General features: G+C 39.2%; 1 protein-coding gene across 1 annotated transcript in view; it reads right to left on the reverse strand.

The window, feature by feature from the left end:
* UST (uronyl 2-sulfotransferase) overlaps positions 1 to 21,939 on the reverse strand; it is a 125,858-nt gene that overhangs the window by 11,629 nt on the left and 92,290 nt on the right. Inside the window, exons 6-7 of the mRNA XM_044423021.1 lie at positions 13,647 to 13,744; positions 12,751 to 12,908 (exon numbers count right to left, since the gene is read on the reverse strand). Of these exons, the coding sequence (XP_044278956.1) occupies positions 12,751 to 12,908; positions 13,647 to 13,744 (256 nt within the window). The remainder of the gene's footprint in view (positions 1 to 12,750; positions 12,909 to 13,646; positions 13,745 to 21,939) is intronic.

The following is a 21,939-nucleotide window of genomic DNA, read 5'->3' on the forward strand; positions in this document are numbered from 1 at the left end:
CCTACTGGACATTAAGAAAAACAATTCACCCAAAGAAGTCTTACAGTCTCTTTCTCAAGACCTACAAGAATCTGAAAAAAGCACCCCCACCCCCATTTTAAATTAAAACCACAATTAAGAATAGATGAGAAGGGAAAGGAAATAAACACCAGTTCTGGCATATTTATGCGTCTTTGTGTTATTTTCAACACACGTGTGGAAATAATAAGACAAACAAGAACAACAGCTCAAGAATTAATTTTAAGCCCACCCAAATGGCAGGCATGTAACTGTTCATAAGCCATGAGTACAGGTCTGACTGGACCTTTATATTCGCCCATTCCTTCCCCTCCAGAACTTCAATTCCAAGAAGCAGGATAGCTCAGTCTATGATTCATCTCCCAGCTTCACTAGCCCATTTTTCTTCAGTAGTACAGACAAAACAGAGATATGACAAAGAGAACTAACTGCAATGCTTGAAGGATTGGCCGTGGCTGAAATGATCCATTAGGATAGCAAAACTGGGAATTATATGATTAATGAAGCATCTTAACCTTTATTGGGGAAATGCTGAGTCAGACCACTTTAACAATAAAGACATTAATACAGGGAGCAGGCAATTCTATGATCACTGAGTGACTGTCTCAGGGCCCAGGGGATGGCTCAGAAATAAGAGAAAGCACTCCAACCTAGGAAGGGGGAATCTCAAATATAACCCTGACTCCCCCACAGTTGGCATAAAGCTAAATGCGTCTGTGGTGTATTCAGTATCAGAGAACTGACCACTCTTGTAGGCAGAGAAAAGATCAAATATGATTTATCCTGAGCTAGCTCCATCCTCCTTCCCTCCCACCCAAAGAGTCCTTGCTAGAGCCAAAAAGCCTATTTACTGAAACCAAAAGATCAGGCGACTGGGAGGCAAAGATGCCTCTGTTGTTTCCCCCACCGCCAGCCTCCACCCAGCAGGCCACAGAAGCAGCAAGAGCATCCTCCACAGGACTGCACCCTAAAATGTTAACATTCGGAAGTACACTTTGGGAAGGCGGAATCAGACTTTTAAACAGATTTATGATTACAAAGCTGCGTTAAAATTTCATTTGACTAGAGTTAAATACCTAGGAATTTCTCCCGCTTCAACTAGCTTACCAAGCTTAATAAATTCCAGAAGCAAAAACTGTATGGTGTGTGGGATGGGGGGGGGGTTAGGATGGGGGGAGGGTTGTTGTTCTTTTATACAGCTGGAGTTTTCTAAAAGCATTTGTGATTGCTTTTGAAATGCAACTTTGCTGCTTCCAAATTTTGGCACTTTGATTTAGTCTTTGGCACTCTGAATTGGTCAGTGAGTAATTATGACCCATTTCTCATATCAGGGCTGTCTGTTTACTCCATATAGCACTAAAATTATCTTCAGCAAGTACACCCACATATAAGGAAAGATGCATCAACGCAACTGTACAAATCACCTAAATATAAGGTTGAATTAATAACCAAATGGAAACATTTAGCTGAAGCCACTGAAGTTTGAACTGACTCAAGTTACGACCATGAAAAATCTGCTGAGCATGATTTCTAACAAAACACCAACAGTGGAGAGTGAAGGGATTTGCTTGCAATTCAGTTCAGATTTTTAAAGACAGACAAGGTTTTGGTAAATCCCTACAGAAATACAGATCTATAAATATTTTGAACCACTATAACTTTGCACAGACACACTATTTAATAGGTAAATAGTTAATATAATGAGCATTAATATAATAATTCCCACATTTCAACTCCCCACTTAATCCATTTATTTAAAAGAATATTTTAGGCTGTCCTTAATGTAAACCTATAAAGGCAACATACAACACAATAGTAAGAATAGTAATATAGCATCATAATTAAAATGATCACAAAACAAAACAGCTACATAAAAATAAATCAGCAGAGCAGATAAAACCTATGCACATCAGTTAATTTGCATTGTTTTCAGAAATGGCCAGGTATATAAAAATACCCCTTTCTGTGTCAAAAATAAAACATGCTAGGCAAGTCTCACTTGGGAGAACATTTCATAAATTTTATGCTTGAAGTGCTGCAACTGAAAAGGTTTTCTTTCTAGTCATATTCCACCTAATTTCTGATGGTCAGAGGAGTTAGCGTACAGCCACGGCTGATCAATACAGTCATTTGGGTAGTGGGTGTTCTAGAAGATGGTTGGCTAGCTTTTTAGGTGCCAAGTTATTTTTTCCAGGGTGGGCAGAGAACAGAACTCCAGATGTTCTAGGCTTCAACTCCAGCATTCCTAAAAACTGGCCATGTTGACAAGGCATTATGGGAGTTTAAGTGCAAATCATCTGGCAATTTACCTTCCATCTAGCCCTAGTTTAGGCTCTTCACATAGTGCCTGGAAATGGTCTAGTCACTAGTGTGGCTGCTTAGAAACTGGCAAGGTATGTTCAGTGTAACCAGTTCCAGTTTGTTATCTAGATACTGGATGTTCTGAGAAGCCTTCAAACAACACATAACAGTTTTAAAACCTCCCCAGTAAAACTAAGTGACATATGGTGCAATTACCATTGATTTAATACAAATAAGCACATTGACTACTATATATACAATTAAAAAGAATACCACAACATAGTATATTCTGATTTGTTACAGGAGATTATTCTTTTCCATGGAATGTTAAACATTTTATGTTACATGCTACACACAACAAACAGGCAATGCTATGACTTAATAGTCCATTATATATTGACCCCATCTGCTTAATAGAACATAGAAATACGCAATGGGGAAACTTTTAGATGTACACAACTCTGTTGTGTGCTTGCTTTAATTATTAGAATATACAGCATATAGACTGCAGTAATTAATATGTTCCTTAACATCTTTTCATGATCACCCTCTCTCATTTTGAATTACATTAGAACCTTAGCCACAAATTTCTATAAGATTTTTAAAACGAAATATAAAATTTATACCAAGTCAGAATAAAGTCTCTTTCTTGTTTATGCAACCGAGACACATAAATGAGTAGAAAACTTATAAGCAATTCTACAAAAGTTAAAACAGAAAACAAAACAGCACACTACACCACCAAATGATAAATGGAAGACAAAGAATCCTGCAAGCATAACCTCAGGCATTTTAACACAGAAAACATGGGCTGGATAATCTTTTCATTAAAAGCACAAAACTGTGGTGGGGTGAAGACCTTGGTAGGTAAAGAGCTATTCTGCAGCTTTTAGAAAAACCAGACCCTCAAAACTTCAGCCAGAAGTAAATGGCTATCAGGACTGCTATCAAGTCAGAACATATATAAACTTACTTTAAGCAATGTTTTCTGAGCTAAGAATTATCAAAGCCGAGCAATTTAATCTTGAACATGTTCCACCCAAATCAGCTTTTGTGTATGCTTGAAGGAAGGTTGGAGACTGTGATAAAAAAAAGCTTCCATTTATTTGGAAGCAACATTCTTTTATCTGTGCATCTGTCTTATTCTTGGTGTATGGAACTCTCTGTAGTTACTCACTGGTAAGGAATATATTCTGTAATTGCTCAAGAGCATTGTTACAGCTTCAACACTGAAAACAAAGGCTAAGTCAAGGCTAACATAAAGCATGGACATATTAAAGTTATTTACATAACCAATAATTCTGCACTGATTTAAACCTGGTTTTCAAATTCCTACAACCATTTGATTATATTCTATGCAGCTTCAGAATGGGTTCGCATGAGCAGTAGATTGTATGAAAAGACCTCTGCCTCAGATATAATGACGATGAAAGAAATATGGATGAATTACTTGGTTTATATCATTAGAATGCAGTTGTTATGCAATTGGGAACCTTTCCTGCTTCTTCTTGAGAAAAGTTAGCTTCCACTTTGCAGTTACCATTTATATAGGATATTTTGCGCTCTATCATGGTGGGCCATCCTCTGTCACAGGTGCTGCAGGCAACTAGGATTTGTGGCATATCCTGACAGGAGCTAAAAGGCCTAGTTATGTTGCAGAATCAGGCCTGTTCTTATGCTGAATTTTTGAACTTTGCTATTTTGCTGCTGCTTCTGTTGCTCTCAAATTTACGCTGAAGCACAGGGCAGAGACACCACAAGGTGTGTGCGCACTAAAGTACAACTTTCATACCTTGAGCTTAACTAATGCAGAACTTGATGGTTTGCCACCGTTCTGTCTATTCCAACAGCTGCTCACCTGCTCTTAGGTCTCTAGAAATGGGCTTACGTTGGAATGCAAAATTGCTGTTACTTACGCATATGATAATTTATGTATGGGAACACAATTCTTTTTTGCCAGTGGTAGCAGCAGCAGCTCTTCGTATAACATGTTTTATGGTGAATGTACACAAAAGCCAACTTTGAAATTCTAGCTTCAGCTTGTATATGCATAGAACATAAAACCAGTTTAAAATATCATAGCTGTTCAATTTGAGACTCTGCCCTCTCCCTGAAATTCTCTAAATACATTCCATATGATCACCAGGGCCTTGTTTATCAAGTTTTTCTTGACTTGCCCAGAGGATGTTTTGACTGGCTAGCTAAAAATGATATAAACATGAAATTACTACTACATATAAAATGCAGGTGCACAGTGAGCAAAAGTTACATCCATGTTTTTAATGCAATGTAATTAGAAGATTATGACTAATATTATATCCTGTGGAGGGAAAATAGAGTTGCTACAAGAAAATCAGACACCAGCACTCTTAGCAATTGCCTTTTCCTGTGGCAAGTGTTCCTGGCAAATGAGATTTAAAAAAACATAACATTGTTTTCTGTCATACTAGAAATCCTAGATTTAGCAGAATGTGTGTGTGTGGTGTGTGTGTACAGTCTCTGAGTTACAAACATCCAAGTTATGAACAATCTGTAATTACAAACAAACTGCCATAAAGCCTATTAAGTTCTAAAAAAAATCACTGCAGGAAATTGTCATTACCATAGAGAGCAAGGGTGCAGAGGAGAAACAAGAATGGGCCTCCAAAGCATGCCTTCCTGCCCAGCCCTGGAAAGGGTAATCTCTCCAGCATTTCCTTGCCATAGATTGGAGGTGCTGGTAAGCTTCAGTGGGGGGTTTAGAGATGGGGTGGGGATAGGGTATAGAGATAGTCACAGTTTTTCCCCTTTCATGGGGGTCCTGTGGCCCGAACCCCTGAGAATGTGGAGGGCTGACTCTGTATGATCCAATGTACATGCAAATTCAACTTAAAGATGAATTTTCGTTTTCTCAGGAATAGAACTCATTTATAAACCTGGGAACTGCCTGTATATTCAAAAAGCATCAGCAAAATGGACTTTCAACATTTCACATAACAAAAAATATTGCTGATACATGAATTATATTTAGAGATTGTGTAAATAGTTAGGTAATATCTTTTAACTCCTGTGTAGATTCTGATGAGAGGTAAGTGCTTGAAAATCTATCTATCTATCTATCTATCTATCTATCTATCTATCTATCTAGAACATTTCTATGCCGCCCCATTCGCAAAAAGCCTCAGGGCGGCTTACGAAACAAATAAATAATCATACAAATAACCTTAAAAATCTGGAGACATCTTGGCATGAATTTAAAAACCAATAAATAAATACAATTTACTATTAACAATTAAAATAACTTTTAAATGAAAAGGTCTTGGCCTGGCGTCGAAAAACAAATAACGATGGCGCCAGGTGGACCTCTCTAGGAAGTGCATTCCAGAGGTGGGGCACCACTGCAGAGAAGGCTCTTCTCCAGGTACTCACCCTCCTAATATCTTTCACATAGGGTTCCCGGAGAAGGGCCTCTGCCGCTGATCTCAAGGGGCGGGAGGACATATATGGACGCAAGAGCTCCTTTAGATAACCAGGACCCAAGCCGTTGAGGGCTTTATAGGTGATAACCAACACCCTGAATTGGGCCCGGACTTCAATGGGAAGCCAGTGAAGCTGACGGAGGACTGGGGTTATATGAGAACAACGCCCAGTCCCCGTCAGCAATCTGGCAGCTCTGTTTTGCACCAATTGAAGTATCCGGACCATCTTCAAGGGCAGCCCCATGTAGAGCGCGTTACAGAAGTCTAACTGGGAAGTTACCAGTGCATGTGTCACTGTTGCCAGGCAATCGTTCTCCAGGTAGGGACGCAGCTGATGGATCAGCTGAAGCTGAAGGAAAGCGCTCCTCGCCACCGCTGTCACCTGAGCTTTTAACGACAGCTCGGGGTCGAGAAGCACTCCCAAGCTGCGAACCCTGTCCCTAAGAGGGAGTGCAACCCCATTCAGGACAAGGTCCAGGTCCCCTCCCCTGAAGCCCAAACCACCTACCAACAGGACCTCCGTCTTGTCTGGATTGAGCTTCAGTTTATTGGCCCACATTCAGCCCATTACCTTGGCCAGGCACCAGTTCAGTAAAGCCAGTGCCTCACCTGGATAAGTTGAAAACGAGAGGTAGAGCTGGTATCATCAGTGTACTGATGATTCCGCAGCCCACACCTCCTGATGACCTCTCCCAGCGGTTTCATGTAGATGTTGAATAGCAAGGGGGACAAAATGGACCCCTGCAGAACTCCATGGCATAACTGCCATGGCTCAAAGGCACAGTCCAGTCCCCCAGCACCACCTTCTGGAATCGGCCATTGAGATAGGAGTGAAACCACTGCAAAGCAGTGCCTCCAACTCCCAATCCTGCTAGCCTATCCAGAAGGATACCATGGTTGATAGTATCGAAAGCTGCTGAGAGGTCCAGGAGGACCAACAGGGATGCACTCCCCCATCTCTCTCCCTACACAGGTCATCATACAGGGCAACCAAGGCAGATTCAGTACCATACCTAGGTCTGAAGCCGGACTGAAATGGGTCCAGATAATCAGTTTCATCCAAGAGTGCTTGGAGTTGTCCCTCCACCACCCGCTCTAGCACCTTGCCCAAGAATGGGATGTTGGCCACCGGTCTGTAATTGGCAGCCATCTCTGGATCCAGGGATGCCTTCTTTAGGACTGGCCGGACTACCGCTTCCTTTAAAGGGGCAGGTACCTGGCCATCCCTTAGAGAGGCGTTGACAACCTCCAGGATCCAGGCCCCTATCCCGTGCTTGGCTTTGTTAAGTAGCTAAGATGGGCAAGAGTCCAGTAAGCAGGTGGTGGGACGTACTTGTCCAAGCACCTTGTCCACATCATCAGGCCGCAACAACTGAAACTCATCCATCAATCTTTCCTTGTTTGCCTTTGCAGACCAAGTCCATAGGAAAAGCCATGCTGGATCAGTCCAAGGGTGTACCTAGTCCAGCATTCTGTTCACACAGTGCCCAGCCAGATGCCCAAGGGAAACTCACAAGCAGAGCATGACTGCAACAACACCTTCCTGCCCAAGTTTCCCAGAACTGGTGGACATGGTCAAACCACCTCTGGAGCCATCATACTGGAGGCATCAGGCCTAGTAGCCATTGACAGCCTTATCTAACACAAACTTGTCCAATTTCCTTTTAAAACCAGCCAGATTTTCAGCCATCATTATAGTGCTATAGTTTAAGGCACTATAAATTCCATCATTTAACTATGTACGGTGTGATAAAGTGCTTCCTTTTATCTTGAATTTCCCATCAATCAGGGATGTAGTTGGTTCAAGTGTTATGATAAAGGCAAAAAGACTCCTTATCCACTTTTTTCACACTGTATAATTTTGACACCTCTATCAGGTCTCCCCATACTTATCTTTCTTCTAAGCTAAACAGAAGTTGTAACATTTCCTTGTAGGGGTGTTGCTTTAGCTTGTTGATCATTTTAGTAGCCATTTTCTACACTTTTTTCAACTCTGAAATATTCTTTTTAGTGTTATGGAGGCTGATAGGAAATCAGTGTTGAAATTTAAGGGGGCCTGTTGTATGGAATAATAACAAAAATGAATTATTTCAGCACAATTCTGTATAAATATGAGAGGTTATTGATTCCTATGTCAGTGGAACTCTTTATGCATTGCAGCTTTTATTTTGAGCTCCATAGCGGGCATCCATGGTGTTGATCCTTGATTTGCAGGTAAAGTTCAGTGTCATGACAAACTGAACATGAGAAAGAAAGGGCCACATGTAATATACACAGTATTTACGTGTGGTCACACCATACATTTGTATAAGAAGAGGATGAGCTTGGCAGTTTTATTTTAAATTTCTATGCTTAATTAGGCTTAACATAGAATTTATTTTTTTCACACCTGCTGCACACCAAGGCGATGTTTTCACTGAGCTGTCTACAACCTCTTTTACAGTCAGTCCTTCTGGAACTTTTTGCTCCAGTGCTGGTATTTTTGGCTCCAATGCATATTACTTTACACTTGCCTACAATGAACCACATTTGTTATTTTAATATCCATGCCCCCAGCTAGGAGAGGTCTTTTAGGAACTTTTCAGAACTCCTTTTTGTTTTTAACCTAAATAATTTGGGAGTCCGAGCAAAACTGACCTCTTGGCTGCTCACTCTTAATACCAGATTATTTATCGTAAGTTGAAAAACTCTGGTCCCAATACAAATCCATGTGGGTCCCCAGCATTTCCATACCTTTACTGGAAAAATTTACCAATGACCTCTAGTCTCAATCCAAGTTCCAGACCCAGCCATTCTGAGGCACAATCCTGGAACAGTTAGTCATGGAATCAACAGAGAGAGGGGGCACCGAGAAGTTTAACTTCTTTGTCATAATTGGAACATATTATCAGTCATTGTCAGGGTACTTAAAATCACCCACTATTAAAAAACTTCCCTGTCTGCTGGCATCCCTAGTTTCCTTTTCCATTTTGATCACCTGGACTGGGAGACAAACCATGGTCATACTATTTAATGCATTTTGGAGCCCAGTGTTGTGACCCATAAAATTTCAGGGGAAGAGTCTAAACATTTCAGGTTTTCTAGTTTGCTTGACACCAAGCACTCTTAGTTTACAAAACGACACTTCCTTTGGTTCATTCCTCTCTATCCTTCCTATAGTTTATATCCTGAAGTAACAGTATTACATGGGTTCTCTTTATTCCATCAAGTTTCCATAATGCTTACTATACCAAGTCTCTCCTTTAACCAGGCAATTTATCTTGGCTCAGAGGGCTCCAACATTAGCATAGGAACACATATACATGGTCTCTGTCCCTAGATCTCTCTGGCATATCTATCTTCAACTTGGCACTTAGACATGTTTGGCATATTAAGCTATGGCAACTGAATGGGAGATCAGTTATCAAAGCAAACAGTTCAACAGATCATAATTTGTATGTGGCTGAGGTTTTCTGTACCTGCCTTGGAAACCCATGTCCAAAATACAGGAGCTGCCTATCTGATATGAAACAGCAGTGCATGTACCTTTTTCAACCTGTGCTCCTTTAAAAAGGGCTAAACAGATACCATTTACAATTTGATATTCAGTTGTGGGCACCACCACAAAATGGTTGCCATGGAAGGAGTACCTAGTCATCATAAAGTCCAGTAACATTTATGAAAAATGAAGACATCAGCATCTGGAAGACCTCACATTCACTGGCTTTGAAGAAATCACAGCTACAGTTAAGAAAGTGGACACCAAGAAAAGCGTCTGGGGGTGCAGGGTTGCCCGGGGGTGGCTTAATGTATATCCTTCAAAAAATATACATAAGTGTGGGCCTGATCCTGAAGGCTACTTGCTAAAAATTCACATGCTAACTTCATCCTCGGGAACTGATAAGAATCTTTCTTCATCTACCCTCAAATCATGTTTTGAGGGTACACAACAGAAAGGGAAATTGTAGGTGTGTACCAAAAAAGAGGGATTACTGCCCACTTTCTTTTCCTTCTGGACTTCCTTAACCAAAAACGGAGATAATCAAGAATTCATTATTCTTAAATTATAGCTCCTACTGTTCAATTGTTGGCATAGGATTTCAGTGAATTTTTTATAATCAACAATGATGACAGTTGCCAAGCTGGAATGGGGATGATGGGAGATATACCAGAACACACCTAGAGTGTGCTGAGCTAGAGGACTGGTCTATAAAATAGTATTTTCAACTAAGCTTCAAGATAAGATCAGAAATCCATTCTAAGGTTTAAAACTTCAAATGAATCCAAAGATTTTTGATGCTTATATATTGAGTGGTTATGACCCAAATTTTCCCACAAAATATCATGACCATCACAAAATATGATCATGTGTTCTTAAGTTAGAACACAAGCTAAGTATTACCACTCATAACGAAATCTTACATGTTACAGGCATGCCTACTCAAGTTATATTTTGTAAAATATTATTCTGTCCAACCAGAACATTCTTCTGGGTCATTTTGAATCTTAGAGATGAAGAAGACTAGAACAGAGGAGCAACTCAAGTTTTACATATTTATTTTTCTCCTCACTGAACAGAACGTAAAATATGAAAAGTTAGTCACAGATTGCTAATCTACGCTTCCTCCTTCAAATTCCCTACTTTATGGGAAGACAGACATCGCCACCTTCTGGCAAAACTGACTTAGTACCAAATACAAAAACATCTATGTTCAGTAGACTTTTACATTTTTCCTTTATTCACAATGTGCGACATCCAATATTTTTGTTAGGAAATATATTTACTCAAACAATAAGCTTATTCTTAAAATGAAAATACTCGTAAGTACAATATAGTGTTTGTCCAATTTATTGGTTCTGCCCATTGCTCAAAAAGACTTAGAATTAGCAAATATCTTAATTGAAAATAAAATGTAAGTGAAAGAAACATAGATTTTATATTTTAAAAATCTGCTTAGCCCATCCTCTGAGCATGTATAGGCATGTGCGCAGAAACACATGCAATATTTCTCAGAAGCAGTCTCATTCCCAGGCACTAGCCTGGTGAAGTTGGTCTGCTATTTTTAGTTAACTGGATAGGTACTGCAGTCTGAAGAAAGAATGGTTTTGATCTTTACATGTAAATCACGCCACATATATCAATCTGCTTATCATTACAATTATATGTATATTATCACTCAAAAAGTAAGCTATTCAGGTAATCACTGTTTGCATTTCAGTCTCTCTAACCACATGGTTTACATTCCTGCCCTGTCCCTGCACCATGTATACATATCTGCCACTATGAGACTAACACTTCATGTATGTGATGATGTGGACAGTGTCCAAGAAAGATTACTTCAGAATTAATTTGTCAGTATTTATGATACCTCAAGATTATTTATTGCTTACGTGTGAGATAGGTGCTAAAATCATACAGCACCTTGCTTGCATAAATTATACTGGACGATTATTCATTTCCTTGCCCAACTCAAGGTGCCTGTGTTGACCTTTAAAACTTTGAATGGTTTATGACCATATTATCTGAACAACCTATAGATACAAACTGCTCAAACATTAACATCAGCTTTGGAGGCTCTGCTATCTGGCCAACGAGTGAAAGCTGTTAGACCAGCAGGTGCTAATGGACATGGCTTTCTCACCACTGGGATGTCCTCCCAAGGGACATGCATATGGCTTATCACTACTGATTTAGAAATAACTACAATAGCAACTCTTGAGTTGTTCCTGTTGTTGTTTCTAAACTGTGCTATAGTTGAAGAAATCTTGACTTTGATAAACAAGCTATATATTTGATTTTACATGTAAGTACCGCAGCGAGGACTGCATTTGCTCAACACTGGAGCAACAAAGAGCCACCTACCGAAAGGTTGATCTTAAAAAAGATTTTGGATTGCGCAGAAATGGACAGATTGATCTTGGCTTTGAAGAAGAAGGAAGATACATACTTCTATCAAACGTGGAACTCTTTTTATTATTGGTTAGAGAAATGGGACTATGCGCAGAATTGAATATGGTTATTGATTGTTAAAAACAGTAAGATATCAACCCAGTATGGCCAATGTCTTAAATAATTGTTGTTTTAGTGTTAGATTGTAGAGAAAATAAAATTTGGGGAAAAAAGAAGAAATCTTTAGCTGCTGCTCTTCCCACCAGTTCAAGAAACTTTCAAGCTCCTCTTTCAAGGCAGCGAGATCTTCCTGAGTTTTACTATCTGCATACAAAAAGCCTCTGTGTAAACTTTATAACAAATACAAAGCAGCTTGCTTTGATTTAGCATTGAAGTCAGAAAAATTGTATGCTCTGACATTAATAGCAGATAGTGGGTACTGAAGCTGTTTTCTGCCTGAGTTGTGAGGTATACAATGCCTGAATGGAGGATGCATAGAAGATGCATTTATTATAATTGAATCTAATGGCAACAAAATTCAATGTGCCTGTCAACATCTCACTTTGGAGGATAAGTACATCCTATTAAGGGCAGGAGGTGTGCAAATGTGAACTTCTCTGCATTTCTCCCAATCAGCAAAAGATCTAGATGGCTGATTTTGGCTAAGTCTTTTGGCTTTGCTTACAAGGAGGAGGGGTGGAGGTGCCACCAGGATACATCATAGAAAACCAGCCACCTAACACCAGCTCTAAGTTGTTCTTCTGACCTTGGAGCCAGAGCAGAAAAATCCTAGGGCAGAAAAACCATGTCAGCTGTGAGGGTAAAGGGAGGGTGCTCTAAGTTCCAAGTCCCAACTCCGACCATGGATTGCATTTCTGAGGTTATACTTAGAATGCTAACCTCTTCTACAGCCATCCAAACAGCAGCTAGCCACCATAGCACTGAGTCCTGGGTGTATTTATTTTTCTTAAAATGTAAACATTTATGAGTTGACTATTGGTTGTTCAGCATGTAGAGTTACATGTGAAATTCATGAATCTTATGAAACAAGAAAATCTATTGAGTAATATAACTCATTTAAGGACAGAATCAGTACACAGGTACCTGGGTTTTTGTAGATGCTGAGTACATCCTTGAAATAATGAGGTAAAAATCTTTCTAGTAAAAGCAGCACATCCTCCAATTCTTCCAGAATCCCCACGAGTAAGAAATTTTCATTCACATTCACTTTTGCTCTTTCAAGGGCCCATTCACCAGGCTCCCTTTAAAGAATATAAATAATATTATTTATATTTAATTTTGCAAACAGAAGTTGTATTTAGTAATAAGAGTGTGTTTGGACTAGCTTATACTGCAACAAATTCATCTAGGAAATTAAGTTTCAGTCATTTTTAATAGTAATTATCAAGGTTATACAAAACAATTTGATCCAACTTATTATAATCAATCAGTATGTTTAGATGTTGATTTACACCATAGGGCCTGACTGCCACATGATTGCATAAGGTTCAATGATTTAAAACAATAAGGGACCCCTCTAATCAGGTTATCAACATAGGCCGGTTGAGAGTCAATAAAAATTGTGTTTCTCAAAGGATTTAGTTTCCTGCAGTATAAGGCCGAAAAGAATATAAAATTCTGGACAGAACACACCTATGTTTTTGGGAAGAAGAGAATATATATATATAGTCTCTCTATATATATATATATATTTCTCCTTCAGGCACTAACTATTTATGCTTTTAGAAAAAGGAAGGAATTCAATCAAATTGACTGAGAGATATGGGGTTTATTTAGCCAATTCCTTTAACATGTGGCATAACTTGCTTGCCAATATGGCCAAATAGTATTGTGTGAAATTCATTCTCCTTCAGATTTACACTTGCATCACTAGTTGTTTAGAATTTGCTGATCATTCTAAACCCCAACTATTTTCATTAAATGGTAAACAATAACTTTGTAATGGATGAAACAGAAAGAAAAGGTGATTATATAGTTACCTGCATCTTGGATGCTGTCCACAGAAATATGGAATAATATAAAATAACCTGGGATTGGAACATTCTGGGTAGTTCTCAAGAACACATACATTAATATCCTAAAAGAAAGAAGATGCAGAAAGGAAGGGGGGAAAAAAGGAAAGCCAAATGAAATGTTGAAGTTTTACAATTTGATGCCTTATTTTGAAAATCCATGTACGAGTGCATATAGAAAATTCATTTTTGTGGCAAATCCACATGTCTTGGAAAATAGCAACTACACAATGACACATAATAGGTATATCTATACATGTTCAGTGCATCCACATAGGTTCAAAATGCATAAAATGTCATTTTCTGTGTCCAATTATTAATGAGAATTTACAGAAGTTCCTGGATTATCTCTGTACTGACACAATTTACTATAACAGTATGTAATGCATATATTGAACCATTTTTGCTTTTGACACTTGTAAAAGGAATGTTTATTTAATCTATCTAGCAATTCAGCAATCTTTTGCCTTTAAAAACAAAACATAATTTTATTTCCACTCCGTCATATTTAATACAATCAGTACTGGGGACAAAGTCCTTTGGTAAGCAGAAACTGCCACACTCTTAACCTACAATGTACCAAAGTTGTGAACAAAAGTTAAACTCCAGTTATAAAAAGTATTAACAACTTGACAGAGGCTTAAAATGATGCATCTGGGGACTATTGTTCTGTGCAATTGGAGTTCCATGGGGCTCTATTTTGTCCCCCAAGGTCTTCCATATCTAGATGAAACTGCTGGAAGAGGTCATTTAGAGGTTTGGGCTGAAGGGTCATCAATATGCCAATGACACTCACCTCTACCTCTCATTTTCATCCAGTTCAGGTGAGGCAGTGACCGTTCTTAACCAGTGTTTGGGTTTGGTAATGAATTGGATGTGGGCCAATAAGCTGAAGCTCAATTCAGACAAGACAGAGGTGCTGTTAGTGGGTAGTCTGTTCAACAGACTATACTTCATATACGTCTGGTGTTTTCTGTACCTGGCTTGGAAAACCATGTGTAAAATGTGCATCACATGTGCCTGTCTGATATGAAACAGCAATGCATGTACTTTTTTCAACCCATGTTCCTTTAAAAAGGGAGTAGACCATATTTGATAGGTCAATGGACACCATTTACAAATTTGATATAAGGTTGTGGCCACCACCACAACATGGCTGCTATGGAAGGAGCAGCTAGCCCACAGGCATTTATGAAAGATGAAGACAGCAGCAGCTGGAAGACCTCACTTTTCTTGGCTTTGAAGAAATCACAGCTACAAGATAAGATGGAGATGCTGTTAGTGGGTAGTCTGTCCATCCAAATGGGGAATTTTCAACCTGTCCTGGATGGGGTCAAATTCTCCCTAAGGGACAATGTTTGCAACCCAGGAGTGCTCCCGGATTCTGACTTGTCTCTTGTTTCTCAGGTGAACTGGTAGCAGGAGTGCTTTTACCAGCTTAGGATGGTTCATCAGCTGTATTCCTGCTTGGATAAGTTGACCCTTGCTGCTACAGGTTTTCATTCACTGCTAACTTCACCCTTGTGTTACTGTAATGTGCTCTATGTGGAGCTGCCTGTGAAAATGGTCTGGACACTGTAACCATTCCAGAACAGGGCTACATGCCTGCTGATGAGGACCAGCTGCCACGAACATATCCTTTGTTCTTTGCAGGTTGCATTGGCTGCCGGTTGCTGTCCAGCCCAGTTGAAAGTGCCGACACTGACATACAAAGCCTTAAAGCTGTTGGGGCCGCAATATCTGAGGGAACACATATCTCCACATGATCCTACCCAATCACTAAGGTCTTTCCGGGAGGATCTACTCTGAGTTCCACCCTGCAACAAGTGACCAGGAAAGGGCAAGTGACCCAGGAAAGGGCCTTCGCTCTAGCAGCAGCTGCACCTTTGGAATTCACTTCCAAAAGAAATTTGCTGCACGTCCTCACTTTTTCCTTTTTGAAGTCAATTGAAAACGTTTTTATTTTTCAACTATTCTGATAGGTAAGTTGGTTTTTATACTGGTTTCCTGTTTGCAGCTGCCGGGTTGAGAGTTTTTAGTTGCCAGATGACATTTATGTACAGAATGATTGTTTTAAATGGTTTTTATAATAAATTGGTTGCTTAATTTAATTGTTAGTTTTATTGTACTGTTTTACAGTTTCATTTTTATTGTCTTACTTTTTAAATTGAATTGTTCTGTTCTGGTGTTTTATTGTCCTACCATTGTAAGCTGCCCAGAAAGCCTTTTGGCTAAGAGGTATGTCATTGAAGTGTAATAAACAAATATAGTTAAGACTGTAATTCCACATTGTTTATGAGAGTCTTATTTCTGTGACAAGAGTTTTCATAGGAATCAAACTATTTTGAAGAAAAATTAAACTCAGCATGAATAACAACCAAAACATGTTTAAATTCAATCATACATTCCATGATAATACAATAATATATAATATACGCAAATAAAATAGGCTGAAAATTGAAATCTGTACACCAAAACCCACAACACTCCCTAGCAATTGGCTAAGCTGCTTAGGTGTCACAAAATGATTAAAACTTTTAACCAGTTAGGAGGAACATTGCATGTGGCATACCAATCTTGATTTAGAACAGATAATATAATTGAAAAGGCACTTGAGTTTGCTTGTGTGAAAAATATGCACAAAGCCTGAATGTTACTGAGAGAAGGTAGAAAGACAAACCAAGGGTCTGGGAAAAAGGGTACAGTATAATTGATGGAGCTGAAAGGGAAGAAAGGCACCAGAGTCGATAATAAAATAAGATAGAAACATAGAAACAAAGCGAGTCGGGGGGGGGGGGCTCCTGGGCTATCTAGTCTGACCCCCAGCTCCAGGTGGCTCTGCTCATGTAATCCCCAACATGTAGCTGTCCAATCTTTCTTTGAACACTCTCACTGATGGGGCCTCCACCACCTCCCTTGGAAATCCATTCCATATCCTAGGGGTCCTAACCATCAGGAAGTACTTCCTGATATCCAGCCTGAAGCCTGGTCCTTGAGCTTTGCCCCATTGGAACACATCCTGCCCTCTACTGCAAGGAAGAACAGGTCATGGCCCTCTTCCACATGACATCCCCTCACATACCTGTAAATTGCTAAAAGATCCTCTTGGAGTCTCCTCCAGACTGAAAGACCCAGTTTCCTCAATGCCTCCTCGTATGTCATCCCTCCCAACCCAGCTACCGTTCTTTTGACCCTGTGCTGAACCAATTCTAACCTAGCTACATGCCTCCTATAACGTGGAGCCCAGAACTGGATGCAGTAGTCCAGATGTGGGCACAGCAGTAAGATATGTCTGTCAGTACCATAGTTTCAATTCCATGAAACCTAGATATCTGAAAGTTGATTTGTATTTTAAAGAAACATAGGGCTTTGCATTTTAGGGTTATTTCCTTGTTAAAATGTATCAACTAATTTAATGTATTAATTTTCTTGTTAAAATGCATTTAATAAATAAACAAATAAATGCATCCATGTGTATAAAGCCTGCAGTACCATCTTCGTTCACTACTTGGCAAGCTCTCCACTGTTGATACAGTCTGAAGCAGGGTGCAGGGTAGGGGGTTACTCCAAGGAACAGAGTTACATGCCTAATCAATGTTCCTCATGCTGGGCAAAATTCCCCAGGGGAAAGGAGTGGGTGGACCTCCCACCCCAGGGATAGAAGGGTACATAATGAAAGAAGCCATGCCTAGGGGTGCCAACAGCTGTGCTTCCCATCAGATGGGCAAGCACAATGTACCCAGCACTGACAATTACGTAACTGCACTCCAAGGCTTTGCTGTATCAAACCACCGAAGCCAAGTATACTTCCTAGTAAGCAAGTAAATGAATCAGGAATTCCACAGAGGATTTCTTTTCCCTCCATACTTAGCAACTATAATGTGAAAGAGCTATACAGACATGCACAGAACTATATATTAATGAGCAGCATACTACAGTTGCCATCGTTCCCCTGTAGACCAGAAGCTACAACACTGTTGGCTGAGGGAGGTTTCTATGTTTAAAACAGTATAAAAAAGCCTTGACTGATCTAGCAATTTATTTGCATGAAGGTTTACAGTTCCTTCAGCTTATGGTTACTGTGTGTAAAAACAAGGAAACAGTAGATTAGTAAGTATTTCAGACTCATGTAAGGTGCTTATCATATCTCATGCAATTTCGAACATCAGTTTAGCAATTAAAACCTATAGGCTCAGATCTGGTTTTATATTTTTGCATCTCTGAAGCATACTATGCCAGCATATTCACACAAGTTTTTCTAATAATGTTAACTGTTTGCAAATAAAATGTACAAATTTGGCACAGCCTTCACATTCATGATACATCTCCAATAGTACACTCTGTGCTGAACAAATCTGTGGAGGCATTCCAAAAATGAAGTAAAAAATTCTAACAAATACTCATAGAAATATCTGGGATATTTTTTTCTCAGTGCATTTGAAACACAGAGTATGATAATATTCTTTCAAGTGTAAGGATTTAGTACCACTGATCTAATGGCCCTGTCAATACACACTTAACACATATCTCTTGATAGTATGTATTTACTCCTTATAAAAGGATTTCAAGCATTACATTATTATAATACTTTAAAAGCAATACATTTTATTTTAGATATCCTGAGCTCTGATAAGTTGCCAAGAATGGAATCTTTCCAAGATACCAATTGCAATAGTCCGTCTCAAGTTTTGCCTGCTCAAATGATAAACCCTTTAAATCTCTGAATAAGAATATAAGAAAAAACATGCTTGATCAAAACAAGGGTCCATTCAGTCCAGCGTTCTGTTCAGACAGTGGCAAACCAGCTCTTGACAGAATTCCTCAAGCAGGATGAGTACAAGAGTTCTGCCTGTCTAAGCAACTCAGGAACTGATACTGGAGCTCATAATGGAAGTAGCACATAGCCAAGAAGGTTAGTAGCCATTGATCGACTTCTCTTTCATGAATGTGTTCCAATTCTCTTTCAAAGCCATATAAACTAGCAGCCATTACTACATCTCTTGAAGGTGAATTTCACAATTTAACATGCACTACAGGAAGCAATGCATCCTTTTATCTGTCCTCAATCTCCCATTGATCAGCTTCATGAGATAACATTCAGCTCTACTATTATGTGTGAGGAAGAAAAATGCCTCCCTTTCCACTTTCCCCATAATATGCATAATTTAGAACACCTTTATCATGTCTCTCCTCACTTTTTTCCTAAGCTAAACAATCTCAACTGTTGTATCCATTCTTCACTGTGGGGAATGAACATTCTATTCCCCTCCTGCACCTTTTCTAACTCCACAATGTCCTTTTTGGGTGCAGTAACCAGAATGGTGCATGAGGTCACGCCAAAGATTTATATAAGGGGAGCATTAACTTGACAACTTTATTTTCAATGCTTTTCCTAGTTATGTGTAATCCCAAATTATGCTTTTTACAATAGCACTCGGCTGACATTTTCATTTTCATTGTCCACCACAACCCCAAGATCCCTTTTTCAATCAGTTACTATTAGCTCAGGCCCATAAGCGAGATATGTTGAAGATTGTAAAGAGTTGGGCTCTTATAAGGGTTTAACTGTATTTGACTAAATGATGTTTAAGCTAGATGAAACATTAGTAACTTAGCTTAAAGAAAGCTTGTTTAAATGATGCGATAGGTATTAGTTGCCACCGAATAGATTAGCTTAGATGTCTTTAAAGATGTTAAATGGACGTTTTTGATTTTATCTGTAACTGTGGTAGTGAGGAATTTGTTTGTCTAATATTAGAAAAATGAAAAAAATTCTGAATTGTGTAGAAATGTTTAGACTGAATTTATCATTGAAGAAGAAAGAAGATACTGACTTTCAGCCAACTTGGAGATTCTTTCCTTTAATATTGGTTAAGAGAAACAGGACTTTGTAAGAAATGGATGGACTGTTTTTACTGATGAAGGAGACAGAAGACAGTGACTTCTATCAAATTTGGAACTTCTTTTTTTATTGACTGGAGAAACGGTACTTGGTTTTGATCTAAAGATGTTTTCAAGTTATTATAAATGAATTTGAATATGAACATAGAAAGCTAAAAGATATGTAATAGGGGGCTGACCTAGTGAGTCCGATGTATGTGATGACTGATGTTTTTAGTACTAGTTTAAAATTTTAATAAAATTTCTTTTAAAAAAACTATTAGCTCAGGCCCCATCGGTTTATATCTGAAGTTGGAATTGTTTGCCCCAATGTGCACTGCTTTGCAATTGCTTTTATATCAAACTGCCTTAAGAAAACCTGTTTAAATTAGAGTTTGGATAAAATATTTCAAAAATTACTTAGACTGCTAGCTTATTCATGTTTAAACAGAAAAAAAGTCCTGTAAGTCCCAGGACTTCTTAACCAACCATGCTGGCTGGGACTTGCAGGGAGCTGCAGGCCATTTTTTCTACAGGAGCTTTACGCCTAAACATGCATAGAATTGTGCCTTGGGAGTACTAAACAGACATGCTACAACACTTAGTCTTTAAGAAGAAAGATTAATATAAGGGTATATTCAATTAAAATGTTTATCTATAATATTTTTAATCAACCAAATAGATTTATTTCTTTAAATATTTATCTACTGCCTTTTGGTCTTCAAAAAGACCCCAAAGGCTGTATATGACCCTGAACAAGATACAATAAAAGTTGAGGTTAAAACAGCACTTTGACTCTGGGCCAGAAACAGTCTAGGAGTCAGGGAAGTTCAATAGCAGAGATGACTGAAATACCCAGCCTATTTAGTAACCTCAAAGCCCTATTTTGGAACAAGTGAAGTTTCTGGGTCGTTTTCAAAGGAAGGCCTAGATCCAAATAGCAGTGCTTTGCCTTTGCGTCATTATACCTAGCGGTCCTAGTGGTGGAGGGAGTAGACTTTCCCTCTATATCTTAATAGTTATATCATGGGTCCTCAAACTACGGCCTGTGGGCCAAATGCGGCCCACCACACCCATTTAACCAGCCCGCCTCAGAGGTTTTGGACTCGCTGTGTGTGCACACGTGTGGGTGCGCAGTGAGGCAGTGGCTTGCTCGTGCGGAGATCATTTTGGACTCGCTGGAAGAAAACAATCTCCACACGAGCAAGCCATTGCCTTGCCCCACGTGCCCCCCTGCCCCCACCTGGCCATGCGCACCCCACCCCCTCACCGACCCATGTCCCCTGCCGGCATCGCCTTGGCGGCCCGCACCCACCACTGGTACCTTTCAACTGGCCCCGTTGAAAAAGTTTGAGGACCCCTGAAAAAGTTTGAGGACCCCTGTGTTATAATAGGAATGGGTGATGGGCAAATGGCCTTCAAATATACACTTCTGAGACGAATACCACTGTTTGACTGTACTGAAATTAATTAACCTGTAAAAGGAACAGGCTGTGGGAGAAGGAAGAAGGGTGAAAAGTGGTGCGTCAGAATTTTGCTTTTCCTTTCCAGCTAGACACATTTCCCATCTTACTTTAACTCTATTGAGTAAAGGGTGGCACACATGAGATTTGCACAGAGTGATCTCCCAGAGCATCCCATCAGAGCAGGAATTTAAACACAGATCTTCACAGAGTAAGCCAATGCCTTTATTTACTGTCTGTGATGATATGCAGTGTTTATGCAGTAATGGTAGGGAGAAGACACAAAAGCACAATTATTTTGATTAAGTAAAGGTTTGGGCAGAAGACAAAATGCAGCAGATTTTACTTTCATGCAGCAGTGGGCAGGAACTGCAGAATCACATTATGCAAATGATTAACCACCGATAGTGCAACATATTAACAGTACCAAGTACTAATAGAATGATCATGCCAATAGTATAAACAACAAAAACGTGTATGCTATCAACATGAATACTGGAAAGGAAGCCACCAGTGAAAGGCAATTCTTTAATTGAGTGTATAAATTGTCTCCAAAGTTTATTCTTACCATATATTGTGCAAAACCTTATTATCAATGAATCCTATATATGTATATATACTGAACTGAGCTAATGAGACTCTCCCAGGCTAGTAAACCCTAGTTTTCAGCTTGAATGTTTGTAATTTACAAAGGCCTAATGGGACTATGATGGACCACTATGTATAATCAGTCAACTTTTAATACAGAGAGATTGGTATTAGCTCAGTGATTCAGAATAAAAGCATGGAGATAAATTATGTAACCAGAAAAAAGGATTCCAAATCTAAAGCAACTTCTAAATTCTGACTATAGGAAAAGTTCAGGTGTATCCATAGCTACAGCAGTGTCCCTTTAACTGTGTCTGTAGGTAACACAA

Source organism: Varanus komodoensis, unplaced genomic scaffold (assembly GCF_004798865.1).
Source record: "Varanus komodoensis strain SLA01 unplaced genomic scaffold, ASM479886v1 scaffold1, whole genome shotgun sequence".
In the NCBI taxonomy this organism is placed as follows: domain Eukaryota; kingdom Metazoa; phylum Chordata; class Lepidosauria; order Squamata; family Varanidae; genus Varanus; species Varanus komodoensis.